This window comes from Hemiscyllium ocellatum, chromosome 29, assembly GCF_020745735.1.
Source record: "Hemiscyllium ocellatum isolate sHemOce1 chromosome 29, sHemOce1.pat.X.cur, whole genome shotgun sequence".
Classification (NCBI taxonomy): domain Eukaryota; kingdom Metazoa; phylum Chordata; class Chondrichthyes; order Orectolobiformes; family Hemiscylliidae; genus Hemiscyllium; species Hemiscyllium ocellatum.
In genome coordinates this window covers 50,736,590-50,750,910 of record NC_083429.1, presented here as the reverse complement: position 1 = coordinate 50,750,910, position 14,321 = coordinate 50,736,590, and the positions used below count along the sequence as shown (strand labels likewise).

Below are 14,321 nucleotides of genomic sequence, written 5' to 3'. Positions count from 1 at the left end.
ACATTTAAACGGCATTTGGATGGGTATATGAATAGGAAGGGTTTGGAGGGATATGGGCCGGGTGTTGGCAGGTGGGACTAGATTGGGTTGGGATATCTGGTTGGTGTGGACGGGTTGGACCGAAGGGCCTGTTTCCATGATGTACATCTCTATGATTCTATGGCTTGCTGCTCCTAACTTGTATGTTCCTCTGTGCGCTGGTTAGCACAGTTGGCTGAATGGCTGGTTTGCAATGCAGAGTTATGCCAACATTGCGGCTTCAATTCCTGTACCTTCTGAAGTTACCTTGCAGGTGTCTCCTCAGCATCTCCCCTTGCCTGAGGCATGGTGCCCCACAGGTTAAACCAACCCCAGTCAGTCATCTCTCTCTCAAATGAGCATGTGGGTCTATGGCATCTCCTTCATGTTCCTCTACTTGGCCAAGAACCCATAGACAATAATAAGCACAGGGCATAGAGGTACACAGCACAGAAACAGAGCCTTCAATCCAACCAGTCAATGCCAACCATAATCCCAAACTAGTCCCACCTGCCTGCTCCTGACTCATCTCCCTCCAAACCTTTCCTATTCATGTACTTATCCAAATGTCTTTTACATGTTGTAACAGTACCTGGATCCATCACTTCCTCTGGAAGTTCGTTCCCCACAAGAATGGAATGTCCTACAAGTTCAACACTTGGGCAGCAGAGCTTTGGATGAGCTCAAGGTTCAAGAGGGTTCAAGACCAGTGGGAGTGATTGGTGATGCCTGGTGATACCAGTGGGAGTGATTGGTGATGCCTGGAGATGTTTGGAGGTATGATTGAGGGTTTCGGAGCTGGGGTTGGGAAAGTTTTGGAGGAGGAAGGAGGCAGTGTGAATGATGTGACTCCGATCTCTTCAGTTACAATTTCTGGGATGACGCATGTTGTGACATTTCTGATGGGGTGTCGTACACACACGGGGCTTTCCTCCGAGTGTGTGATTCATAAAGACAAACGGAAAGCAGTGACCTACCTCGAGATCTGCTAAAGGTCCTCCTCCTCCTGGGATCTGAAAGGAACCATCAACAACAGCTTGTCAGCAATAAGTCACACAGGCACCTGTTTATTCAACTTTGTGAGAATTGCACAAAATAATCTTTATACCGTTTGGGTGGTTTGCCTCGGCATCGGAATTTTCTGCCTGTAGCGACAAAGGAGACATAATGTGGGCTGTTTATTATCATTTAATAATCTGGGATATTTATTCATTTAACAGTCCACAGGATCTCTGTAACCTGCCTGACTTACGATTTTGGTTAATGCATCTTTCAGAAAATGCTCTCGATAACTCTCTGAAATTTAAATGGATTATCATTTTTCAACCGTCACTGCTCAGTGTGAAGCTAATAGGGTCAAAGTGAATGTTACAGGATGTATCTGGTTCATAGAAGTACTGTGTTCAATGTACCATGTACATGGGGAGTGTACATGGTGTTCAATGTGTATGTGGCGTGTATAGTTTACCGTGTACATGTGGAGTGTACATGGTGTTCTGTATGCATGCCGCGTGTACACGGTGTTTTGTGTGCATGTGGTGTGTATGCAGCGTTCCATGTGTGTGGAGTGTACACAGTGTTCCATGTGCATGTGGTGTCTACATGGTGTTCCATGTGTATGTCATGCATACACAGTGTTCCGTGTGCAAGTGGAGTGTATGCAGTGTTCTGTGTGCATGTGACATGTACACAGTATTCTGTGTGCATGTGGCGTGTATACAGTGTTCTGTGTGCATGTGGTATGTACATGTGTGTACGTGGTGTTCTGTGTGCATGTGGAGTGTACGTAGTGTTCCATGTGCATGTGGTGTGTACACAGTGTTCCGTGTGCGTGCATGTGCACAGTGTTCCGTGTGTATGTCATGCATACACAGTGTTCTGTGTGCATGTAGAGTGTATACCATATTCCGTGTGTATGTCACATGTTCATAGTGTGCCGTGTGCATGTGTGGTGTACCTGGTCTTCTGTTTATATCTGTGGCTTGTACACAGTGTTCCCTGTGTGTGTGTGAGTGAGTGTGTGTGTGAGTGAGTGTGTGTGTGTGTGTGTGTGTGGGGGGGGGGGGGGGGGGGGGGAGTGTACCGTGTGTGTGTGTAAGTGTGTCTGTGTGTGTGTAGGGAGTGTACTGTGTGTGAAGTTACAAAATGACGATTATTATCTCCAGTGACATTTCTCAGCTTGACAATGCCAATGTGACCTTGACAACATGAGAAAAGCTGCATGAAGCAGCCATTTCTGTTACTAATCTGTAAACCTGGAGGGTGACTGGATCTGGGATTTGAAACTCACTCAGGATAATGGCTATTCCCACGAAGAATGCAGCAACAGCAAAGATCAAGCCCCCCTTCCGAACAGTTTCATAATCTGTGTAAGATTTGAGAAAGAATTAATTTCAAAAGGAATCTGACTGCTTTACAATGCCTTCATGAACTCACTAGGAAATATTCAAAACAAAAATACAAAATGAGCATGATGTTTTCAGTGTATCCAGAAGCTGCTGAGTGTGTGTGTGTGTCTGTGTGTGTGCGTGCGCGTGTGTGTACGTGTATGTGTCTGTGTGTGCATGCGCGTGTGTGTGTATGTGTCTGTGTGTGTGTGCACGCATCTGTATCTGTGTGTGTGTGTGTGTGTGTCTGTGCATGTCTGTGCGTGTGTGTCTGTGCATGTCTGTGTGTGTGTCTGTGCGCGCATGTCTGCGTGTGTGTGCATGTGTCTGCGCACGCGCATGTGTGTGCGCATGTTTGTGTGTATGCGTGTGTCTGTGTGCGCGCGCTTGTGTGTGTCTGTGTGCGTGTGTCTGTGTGCGCGCGCTTGTGTGTGTCTGTGTGCGTGTGTGTGTGCGCGTGTGTCTGTGTGTGTGCACATCAATGTTTGCTCCTGTCAGAAGTAAAGACAGGAATTGCTGGAGAAACTCGGCAGGTCTGGCAGCATTGTGGAGAGATAAACAGAGTTAACATTTTAGGTCCAGTGACCCATCCTCAGAACTTGATTCGAGGTCCGGGGAAGGTAGGAGGAGGTGTCCGAGAGCTGGCACTCAATCCCCACAGTGTAGAGGTCAGTCCATCAGCCCACCCTTATCAGCAGGCTTCACAACAGAGGCAGGACTGGTTCTGAAAGCACTGAGGGCAGGCACTTCAGAGGGAGGTAGGTTTGAATGAGTCAGGAGGTGGTTTTATTGAGCAGTCACTCCCTTGCCCAACTACAACGATCAGTAAGTAGACCACAGCCAGAATGAAATGGTGCTAACAGCCTTGTAGAGCTGGGAGACAGAAGCATAGCTTCTCCAGGCCTGTTTTGATGATCATGTTAATTAACAGGTCAGCAGCAACACTCACAAACAGTGATCAGGAAAGCTAACGTGGCATATTCCTAGGTATGACCATTCCTGCCGCCTCTCTCAGTGAGTGGCACTGGGGTAAGGTTATTGGAATAGTTCATTGACATCAGTCCTCCTTTGTTGTGGCTCTGTCTCGGCTCTAACAAGGGATTAATGGTTGAGGATACTCCACCGTACACTATCAGGCTGAAGAAGAGGCTGTTCTTCGGTATCAAGGTTTTAGCTTGCTGGCAGTAGGTACAGCTACGTTTAGACAGGAAGAATCACTACAATCTTAGGAAGTTGATATCAGATTCAGTTCTTGGACGAAGACGCCTGGCCTCTTTAAATGGAGAACGACTGCAGAAAACTGCAACACAAGGATACTTGGGGGACTTGTGAAGGAAACACACAAAGCTAGTACAGGGGGCAGAAGAGAATCAGGAAGGCTCATGGAATATTGGCCCTTATTTGGAGTTGAAAAGTCAGGAAGTCTTACTGCAGCATGTACAAGGTGCTGATGAGACTATTTCTGGAGCACTGTGAGCAGTTTTAATCCCTGTATTTAAGGAAAGAGATCATTGGAGGTAGTTCAGAGAAGTTCCACCAGGATGATCCTGGGTTGGAGGAAGTGTCCTATCAGCAAAACAGGTTGGGACTCTACTCACTGGATTCTAGATTAGAGTGGTGCTGGAAAAGTACAGCAGTTCAGGCAGCATCCAAGGAGCAGGAAAATCGATGTTTCGGGCAAAATCCCTTCATCAGGAATAGAGGCAGAGTGCCTGCAGAGTGGAGAGAGAAACGAGAGGAGGGTAGGGGTGGGGAGAAAGTAGCATAGAGTACAATAGGTGAGTGGGGGTGGGGATGAGGTGATAGGTCAGGGAGGAGGGTGCGGGAAGGTAGCAAAGAGTACAATGGGTGAATGGGGGTGGGGATGAAGGTGATAGGTCAGAGAGGAGGGTGGAGTGGATACGTGGAAAGGAAGATATGCAGGTAGGACAAGTCATGGCGACAGTGCTGAGCTGGTAGTTTGGAACTGGGTTGAGGTGGGGGAAGGGGAAATGAGGAAACTGATGAGGTTCACATTGATGCCCTGGAGTTGAAGTGTTCCAAGGCGGAAGATGAGGCGTTCTTCCTCCAGGCCTCAGGTGGTGAGGGAGCAGCGGTGAAGGAGGCCCAGGACTTCCATGTCCTCGGCAGAGTGGGAGGGGGAGTTGAAATGTTGGCCACAGGGTGATGTGGTTGATTAGTGCGGATGTCCCAGAGGTGTTCCCTAAAGCACTCTGCTAGGAGGTGTCCAGTCTCTCCAATGTAGAGGAGACTGCATCAGGAGCAACAGATACAATAAATGATATTGATGGATGTGCAGGTAAAACTTTGATGGATGTGGAAGGCTCCTTTGGGGCCTTGGTTGGAGGTGAGGGAGGAGGTGTGGGCACAGGTTTTGCAGTTCCTGCGGTGGCAGGGGAAGGTGCAGGATGGGAGGGTGGATTGTTGGGGGGCGTGAACCTGACCAGGTAGTCACAGAGGGAACGGTCTTTGTGGAAGGCGGAAAGGGTTTGGGAGGGAAATATATCTCTGGTGGTGAGGTACGTTTGGAGGTGGCGGAAATGTCAGCGGATGATTTGGTTTATGCGAAGGTCGGTCGGGTGGAAGGTGAGCACCAGGGGGTTTCTGTCCTTGTTACGGTTAGAGGGGTGGGATCTGAGGGTGGAGGTGCGGGATGTGGATGAGATGCGTTGGAGGGCATCTTTAACCACGTGGGAAGGGAAATTGCGATCTCTAAAGAAGGAGGCCATCTGGTGTGTTCTGTGGTGGAACTGGTCCTCCTGGGAGCAGATACGGCGGAGGAATTGGGAATTGGGAATACAGGATGGTATTTTTGCAGGAGGTAGTGTGGGAAGAGGTGTAATCCAGGTAGCTGTGGGAGTCGGTGGGTTTATAAATAATGTCGGTGTCAAGTCAGTCAACATTAATGGAGATGGAGAGGTCCAGGAAGGGGAGGGAGGTGTCAGAGATGGTCCAGGTAAATTTAAGGTCAGGGTGGAATGTGTTGGTGAAGTTGATGAATTGCTCAACCTCCTCGCGGGAGCACGAGGTGGCGCCAATGCAGTCATCAATGTAGCGGAGGAAGAGGTGGGGAGTGGTGCCGGTGTAATTATGGAAGATCAACTGTTCTACGTAGCCAACAAAGAGACAGGCATAGCTGGGGCCCATACGTGTGCCCATGGCTACCCCTTTGGTCTGGAGGAAGTGGGAGGATTCGAAGGAGAAATTGTGAAGGGTGAGGACTAGTTCGGCCAAACAAATGAGAGTGTCGGTGGAAGGGTACTGTTGGGGATGTCAGGAGAGGAAAAAAATGCCCCCACCACCACACCCACTCCAGTTACAGGGTACCCCCCCCCCCACACTCCCAGCTCCACACCCACACCAGATCCCAGCTCCCAGCCCTGCCGAGTTTTCACCATCCCCCAGACCTCCCCCTCACTGAGGATGAACGATCAGTCCTCAGCAAAGGACTCACCTTCTTCCCCCTCCGCCCACGCATCAATGAATTTAATACACGCCGCCTCCACCTCCGAGCTTACTTTCACAATCAGGATTCCCGCCCACCTTCCGAGGACCCCTTCGCCCACCTCCAACACACTGCATCCACCTGGACACCCTGCGCTGGCATATTACCCGCCCTCGACCTCTTCATTTCCAACTGCCGCCGGGACATTAACCGCCTCAACCTGTCTACCCCCCTCCCCCACTCCAACCTCTCATCCTCACAACACACAGCCCTCCAATCCCTCTGCTCCAATCCCAACCTCACCATTAAGCCAGCGGATAAAGGGGGCGCAGTGGTAGTCTGGCGCACTGACCTCTACACCGCTGAAGCTAAATGCCAACTCGAGGATACCTCCTCCTACCGCCCCCTCGACCATGACCCCACCCCCCATCACCCAACCATCATCTCCCAGACCATACAGAACCTCATCACCTCAGGACATCTCCCACCCACAGCTTCCAACCTCATAGTCCGGGAACCCCACACTGTCCGGTTCTACCTCCTTCCCAAGATCCACAAGCCTGACCACCCTGGCTGCCCCACTGAACTCATCCCTACCTACCTCGACACTGTCCTATCCCCCCTAGTCCAGGAACTCTCCACATGCATTCGAGATACCAACCATGCCCTCCACCTCGTCCAAGACTTCTGTTTGCCCAGCTCCCAATGCCTCATCTTCACCATGGATATCCAATCCCTCTACACCTCCATCCGCCATGACCAGGGCCTCCAAGCCCTCTTTTTTCCTCTCCAGACGTCCCCAACAGTACCCTTCCACCGACACTCTCATTCGTTTGGCCGAACTGGTCCTCACCCTTAACAATTTCTCCTTTGAATCCTCCCACTTCCTCCAGACCAAAGGGGTAGCCATGGGCACACGTATGGGCCCCAGCTATGCCTGTCTCTTTGTTGGCTATGTAGAACAGTTGATTTTCCGTAATTACGCCGGCACCACTCCCCACCTCTTTCTCCGCTGCATTGATGACTGCATTGGCGCCACCTCGTGCTCCCGCGAGGAGGTTGAGAAATTCATCAACTTCACCAACACATTCCACCCTGATCTTAAGTTTACCTGGACCATTTCTGACACCTCCCTCCCCTTCCTGGACCTCTCCATCTCCATTAATGACGACTGACATTATTTACAAACCCATCAACTCCCACAGCTACCTGGATTACACCTCTTCCCACCCTATCTCTTGCAAAAATGCCATCCCATATTCCCAATTCCTCCGCCACCGCCGTATCTGCTCACAGGAGGACCAGTTCCACCACAGAACACACCAGATGGCCTCCTTCTTTAGAGACGGCAATTTCCTTTCCCACGTGGTTAAAGATGCCCTCCAACGCATCTCGTCCACATCCCGCATCTCTGCCCTCAGACCCCACCCCTCTAACCGTAACAAGGACAGTACGCCCCTGATGCTCACCTTCCACCCTACTAGCCTTCGCATAAACCAAATCATCCGCCGACATTTCCGCCACCTACAAAAAGACCCCACCACCAGGGATATATTTCCCTCCCCCTTCCATTCAACCGATGTCACGGAGGTCCTGGGGCTCCTTCACTGGCATTCCCGTACTACCTGATGCCTGGAGGAAGAACGCCTCATCTTCCGCCTTGGAACACTTCAACCCCAGGACAACAATGTGGACTTCACTAGTTTCCTCATTTCCCCTTCCCCCACCTCACCCCAGTTCCAAACTTCCAGTTCAGCACCACCCTAATGATTTATCCTACCTGCTTATCTTCCTTTCCACCTATCCACTCTACCCCCTCCCCCATTCACCCATTGTACTCTTTGCTACCTTCCCCCACCCTCCTCCCTGACCTATCACCTCCATCCCCAACCCCATTCACCCATTGTACTCTTTGCAACCATCTCCCCCACCCTCCCTGAGCTATCACCTCCATCCCCAACCCCATTCACCTATTGTACTCTATGCTACTTTCTCCCCACCTCCACCCTCCTCTCAATTATCTTTCCACCCTGCAGGCACTCTGCCTGTATTCCTGATGAAGGGCTTTTGCCTGAAACATCAATTTTCCTGCTCCTCGGATTCTGCCTGAACTGCCGTGCTTTTCCAGCACCACCCTAATGCAGAATCTGGTTTCCAGTATCTGCAGTCATTGTTTTCACCTCTACTCACTGGAGTTGAGAAGAATGGGAGGTGATCTCATTGTAACATATCGGATTCTTGAGGTGATTGAACGGGGGAAATGGTTCCCCTCCGAGGAGAGTCTAGGACCAAAGGGCACAGTCTCAGAATACAGGGGCGTGAGGTGAAGACTGAGGAGAGGAGGGACTTTTTTTCTCAAAAGTTAGTTTGTGGAACTCCGTGACCCAGAGAGCTGTGAGGCAAGGTCCTTAAGTATGTTTAAGTCTGAGATAGATGGTTGACCAATTTGGGAGTCAGGGGTTGCAAGGAAAGTGCATGGAAGTGGATGTGAGGAATGTCAGATCCTATTGAATTGTGGAGCAGGTTGGAGGGGTCGAATGGCCTGCTCCTGTTCCTATTTCTTCTGCTCCTCCTTCCAAAACATCAAGGAGAACTCCATAACTCCACCCACAGACTTTGTGATAACATTAGAATGGGTGGAGCCAATGCAACACGAAGATGAACCCCTTCAGAGCCTTTTCCAACAGCAGAGAGTGGCGTTGACTCTGTTCCCTGAGACTGGTGCATAGTCTGAGGTTGCTGCAATCTGGAATGTGCAACATGAAGGAGGGATGCAAGTGGACTCGCTCGTAACTTTCAAAAAGTAATCAAGAGAATTAAGATTTTCCAGGGCCATGCAGAGATAACGAGAGGGTGGAACTCAGCCTTTTGCTCAACTAGCACAGCACAGCAGGGCTGAAGGGTCTGTTTGGATGCTATAAGGTTGTGAAATTAACAGTGACAGGCGCTTGCTCACGAGTAGCAGCTACTCATTTGAAACCAGCTTGCTAACACGAAGTGACAATCCAGATTTATTTGCCTGAATAAATCACATTTTGTTGAACAAGGACAAGAATTTTTGTTTGTCTCCCTGCTAGCTGTCTGCCTGTGATATACTCACACGATTCATTTTTAGATATTAGCGCCAGCTTGTCTAAAATTTTAATCACCTTCAGTTTTTTCTCTGAAGGCACTGACTCATGGTTGCTTGGTAACAGTGGGTAGGGGCATGGGAGGAGGTAGCCATCTTTGTTGTCAAGGTCATGAGTCCCTTATCAATGACACACACCACCGTTTACATTGACCCAGAAAAGAAGGGAGAAAAAAAATCCTTCGACAACGTCCTGCTCTGAGCCTGAAAGGAGGTCACAGGGAGAAGGAAAGTCTCCGAAGTGATTTTAATGACGCGTGGCATGACCCCATTTTATCCCTCAGGTGCCAGGCATCCGGAATGGACTCCTGTTGCCAGGCAACAGTGGGCAGGCTGGATTGTGGACCGACAAATGGATTTGGTCCAACAAACCTTACCCGTCACCATAGGGTGAGGCCTGCTCTGTTCACCCTCTGGTCAAAGGAAGGGATTTCACTGCAGGCAGCATCAGCTCCTGTGAAACCCTGAGGAAACTATGCAGCAGCTCGGTGCACTGCATGTTGCCTCTGATTTCACATTTTGGGCTCTCGAGGCAGGCAAGGCTTGTGGTTGCCTTGGTTACAGTTATGCTTGGCCCTGAGCAAACTCATTGAGGCCTAGCTTCCTGACTTCACCCTCAGCCTGTTGGTTAATCGATGCAGGACCCCAAATGTAAGCGCAACCTGGAAAATATTGCCAGAGTTGACACCTTTCTGAGTATTAGCGCAAAAAGGTACAATAGAGAAGGAAAACAAATAAAACTTGCAAATGACACATAATAGTTCAGCTTATGTTGTCCATTTTAAAATGGAGCTGCAGTATATTTACTCCCAAATATGACAAGATTTTTTATTTATTTATTTATTTCCCTCTGTGGGGGGGAAAATCTGGAATGTTTTGTCCGTTTTTGTGACTTGGGGGTTCCTGCATTGTGTGATTTTAAGAAAATGCAAAACAGCCGTTCTGAAAATCAGAAAGACCAAAATAGGCTTTGCCAACTCTCCGGGATTGATCTAGTCCAATTGAAGATTATTCTCCAGCTCACTGCTATGAATAACCTACAGGAGAAAAGCCAGTGTGGCAAATGGTGTCTCTGAAATTTTTTTTTGTTGGAAAAGTGATGGCCTATTGGTGTAATTACTAAACTGCAATCAGAGTCCCACCTCATGTCCTGCTGATCAAACCCTGCAACGGTGGCATTTGGAATCAATAAAAGTCTTGAATTAAGAGTTGACCAAAATCATGGCTGATTGTCAGAAAAGCCGATTTGGGTATTTTAGGGAAGCAAATCTGTCGTCCTTACCTTATGTGAACTACATGTGAATCCGTAGTGATAGTTAATTTTTAACTGCTCTCTGGTCAATTAGGGATGGGCAATAAACACTAGCCTAGTCAGTGGCACCCGCATCTCATGAACGTAATTTTTACCAAACCTGATGGAAGGATCCGTGCAGGAAACATATTCATGCTGTGCTGCAGGATAACTGATTGGGGTTCCGAGCAGAGTTGGCAACCCCCCACCCCACCCACCAGCCTGCTCCCCACCCTCAATTCAGTTGGGAAACTCACCATATGAGAAGCGAGCATCGGACAAGTCAGCTGCAATAGAGAGAACAGAGGAGACTCAGTTAGACAATGTCTTGATTCTAGAAATTGATCCTTCCTCCTTCATTCCAAAGTGGATGTCCAATTGAGTGCACCTTCAGTGGGGAGATTTCCAAGTGCCTACCAATGTCTCATAAAGTGGAATCACAGCAGATCCCAGTCCCGAGTCACCGTGACACCAACACCTTCCATAGAGACATGGGGAATTTTGAGAAGCAGAAACCTTTCTTCTGTTTTCACCATTCTTTATCTGTTTGCTACCTCCTCGTGTGATAGGCTAACTCAGCAAGGTTGAAAATGTGTTGCTGGTTAAAGCACAGCAGGTCAGGTAGCATCCAAGGACCAGGAAATTCGACGTTTCGGGCCAGAGTCCTTCATCAGGAATGAGGAGAGTGTGCCAGGCAGGCTAAGATAAAAGGTAGGGAGGAGGGACTTGGGGGAGGGGCGATGGAGATGTGATAAGTGGAAGGAGGTCAAGGTGAGGGTGATAGGCCGGAGTGGGGTGGGGGCGGAGAGGTCAGGAAGAAGATTGCAGGTTAGGAGGGCGGTGCTGAGTTCGAGGAAATCGACTGAGACAAGGTGGGGGGAGGGGAAATGAGGAAACTGGAGAAATCTGAGTTCATCTCTTGTGGTTGGAGGGTTCCCAGGCGGAAGATGAGGCTCTTTTCCTCCAACCGTCGTGTTGTTATGTTCTGGCGATGGAGGAGTCCAAGGACCTGCATGTCCTCGGTGGAGTGGGAGGGAGAGTTAAAGTGTTGAGCCACAGGGTGGTTGGGTTGGTTGGTCCGGGCGTCCCAGAAGTGTTCCCTGAAGCGTTCCGCAAGTAGGCGGCCCGTCTCCCCAATATAGGGGAGGCCACATCGCGTGCAGCGGATGCAATAGATGATGTGTGTGGAGATACAGGTGAATTTGTGGCGGATATGGAAGGATCCCTTGGGGCCTTGGAGTGAAGTAAGGGAGGAGGTGTGGGCGCAAGTTTTGCATTTCTTGCGGTTGCAGGGGAAGGTGCCGGGAGTGGAGGTTAGGTTGGTGGGGGGTGTGGACCTGACGAGGGAGTCACGAAGGGAGTGGTCCTTGAGGAACGCTGATAGGGGAGGGGAGGGAAATATATCCGTGGTGGTGGGGTCCGTTTGGAGGTGGCGGAAATGACGGCGGATGATACATTGTATGCGGAGGTTGGTGGGGTGGTAGGTGAGAACCAGTGGGGTTCTGTCCTGGTGGCGGTTGGAGGGGCAGGGCTCAAGGGCGGAGGAGCAGGAAGTGGAGGAGATGCGATGGAGGGCATCGTCAATCACGTCTGGGGGAAATCTGCGGTCCTTGAAGAAGGAGGCCATCTGGGCTGTGCGGTGTTGGAACTGGTCCTCCTGGGAGCAGATGCGGTGGAGACGAAGGAATTGGGAACATGGGATGGTGTTTTTATAGGGGGCAGGGTGGGAGGAGGTGTAGTCCAGGTAGCTGTGGGAGTACGGTATTGCAGTTTGGACCTGGGCTGTGGGAAGCTTCCTGTGTATATTGGAGAGAGATGGGGGGGTACAGTCAAAATGTAATCCAGGCAGCTGGGCTCCTTTTCTGGGGAACGTGGGTTCAGATTTCACCAGGGTAGCTGGTGGGAATTCGATTCAAATAATAAAAACCTGGAACCTTAACATTTGTTTTAAGAATATTTAAGTAACCGATTTACAGCTTTGATTAGCTGGTGAGGGACCTAAGAGCACAGAAACATAAGTCACTGACAGAGGAAGTAACCATCAAAGATGTGTCCAAACTGACTCAGGCTCTGTGGCTTCATTAGGCCGTGAACAAAATTGGTGCCGGAAAAGCGACCTGCTGTGCTTTTCCAGCACCTCTCGAATCCAGACTCTGATCTCCAGCATCTGCAGTCCTCACTTTTGCCATGAACAAAATTGGTCCATGTGTTGAGCAGAAAATCTATCATCACCATCAACATCACACCTTGATAACATAAAATGTCTCAATAACACATTGACCTCAGCTCTATATCCTTATATATCCCCAAATAATCTTCCATCTCATTTAGTAATCAAGAATTAGCTGGTTTCAAAAACATTCAAAATTTTTTTTATCCATTGGCTTTTGAGGAAGGGAATTCCAAAGAATCTCAGCTGTCTTTTTCAACTTCAAACTATCTCTGCCCCGCCAGTTTCAGAGGATTCATCTCATATAATGTGTGAGCCTCACAGAGTTGTTCGAACACACAATTAAATGTTTGACCAACGACGATGGGTTTTGATGAGATCTGAAAGGAGACGACGCTCAAAGAAAGATGTGCATTTATCGACATAAAAGCAAAACTCTGCATGTTCCAAATCAGAAATAAAAAACAAAAATTGTAGGAGAAACTCAGCAGGTTGGGCAGGCTCAGTGGAGAGAGAAACAGAGTTAATGTTTCGAGGCCCCTATGACCGTCTCACCTTCGAAATTCTTCCTTCTTCATTGAGGCTGCCGGATCTGCTGAGTTTCTGCTTTTGTATAGCAGCCATCATGACAATAGGATATTCCAAAATGTTTGACAGGTACAAGCTACTTTTGAGGTAGGAATGGTCGAGTGACAGGTTTGGATTAGATGTAGAGAGTGGTAGCAAATTGTAAAGTGGTGAGTGAAAGACAGGCAGGTGGAGAATGAGGGAGAGAGAGAGCAGGCCAAGATCACCAGGAAGTGAAGGAGATACCAGGGGAGAGGGCAGATGGGAAACCTGGATGTTCGCGTATGGTTCATGTTTGAGTTGGAGAGTCTGTCAGAACGCTGCCCTGGTGAAGTGTCTCTCTCCCCCCCCCCCCCCAGAACACACAGATATACCGAAGATATCGAATAAGAAAAGCCCTGTGTGGTCCGCCTAGCTGGGCTACACAATGGGAGTCAGACAGGCAAACACACCAGGTCAGAAACCTTCCCAATTCGGTGGGTGGGAAGACATAAAAAGTTCTCTATCCTAGTGGGAGAATGACCAATTCTGTCATGTTACAGGTTTTAATGATAGGAATTATGCAATTACATTGTGCCCACAGCACAAGAACAAACCCAATGGACCATATCTTTAGTATACAGGATATCTGTCTCGATGTGTCATTTCCCATTCAGGCACTGAATCCCTGCCATGGATTTGCAAACTGCTAACTAATACTCTGTGCTCCCACACCTGCCCTAATCACACCCAACCAGCCTTGCCCGAGCATCGCCAACAATAGCCATCTCATTAAATGACATTCTCCATTCCAATGGAGAGATTTTGTCTACAATTGATGACTGATAAATAAAGGTATTATTTACTCACTGTGTGTCATGGTGCTGGTGATGTACAAGCGACAGAGAGTCAGCGAGCAAGTGTGGCAAAATGTTCTGGTTATAACCCTGGGCGTGTGTAAAACTATGTCAGACAAGAATAAATTAAACATTAATGGGTTGGGTAATCTTCGTCCCAGTCACACGGCAGCTGGTAGAGAATTGTTCCTGTTGATGACTCCAGTCACATGAAAAATCTGCCCAAGTTACTGTTTTGCTAGTGACTTAGAGAATGTTGCAGTTAAATAATTAACTCCCAGTAAGAGCATCTAACCAAGCAGAGAGACAGAGAGAGGGAGAAAGAGACAGAGAGAGAGAGAGACACACACACACAGAGGGGGAGAGACACTGGGGTGGGAGGGGGGAGTAGGCTTAGTGTGAGAAATACCTGTTGGCTCCTTGCACTCCACCTTTTAATTGTTTGTGATTTTATTTCTCTTCAAAGTGCAGAAACCT

At 48.9% G+C, this 14,321-nt stretch overlaps 1 protein-coding gene across 1 annotated transcript in view; it reads right to left on the bottom strand.

Annotated features, from left to right (window-relative positions):
- Positions 1–1,006: 1,006 nt before the first annotated feature.
- fxyd6 (FXYD domain containing ion transport regulator 6) overlaps positions 1,007–14,321 on the bottom strand; it is a 69,564-nt gene continuing 56,249 nt past the window's right edge. Inside the window, exons 10-14 of the mRNA XM_060847016.1 lie at positions 13,858–13,950; positions 10,529–10,558; positions 2,309–2,383; positions 1,127–1,163; positions 1,007–1,031 (exon numbers count right to left, since the gene is read on the bottom strand). Coding sequence (XP_060702999.1) covers positions 1,007–1,031; positions 1,127–1,163; positions 2,309–2,383; positions 10,529–10,558; positions 13,858–13,950 — 260 coding nt within the window. The remainder of the gene's footprint in view (positions 1,032–1,126; positions 1,164–2,308; positions 2,384–10,528; positions 10,559–13,857; positions 13,951–14,321) is intronic.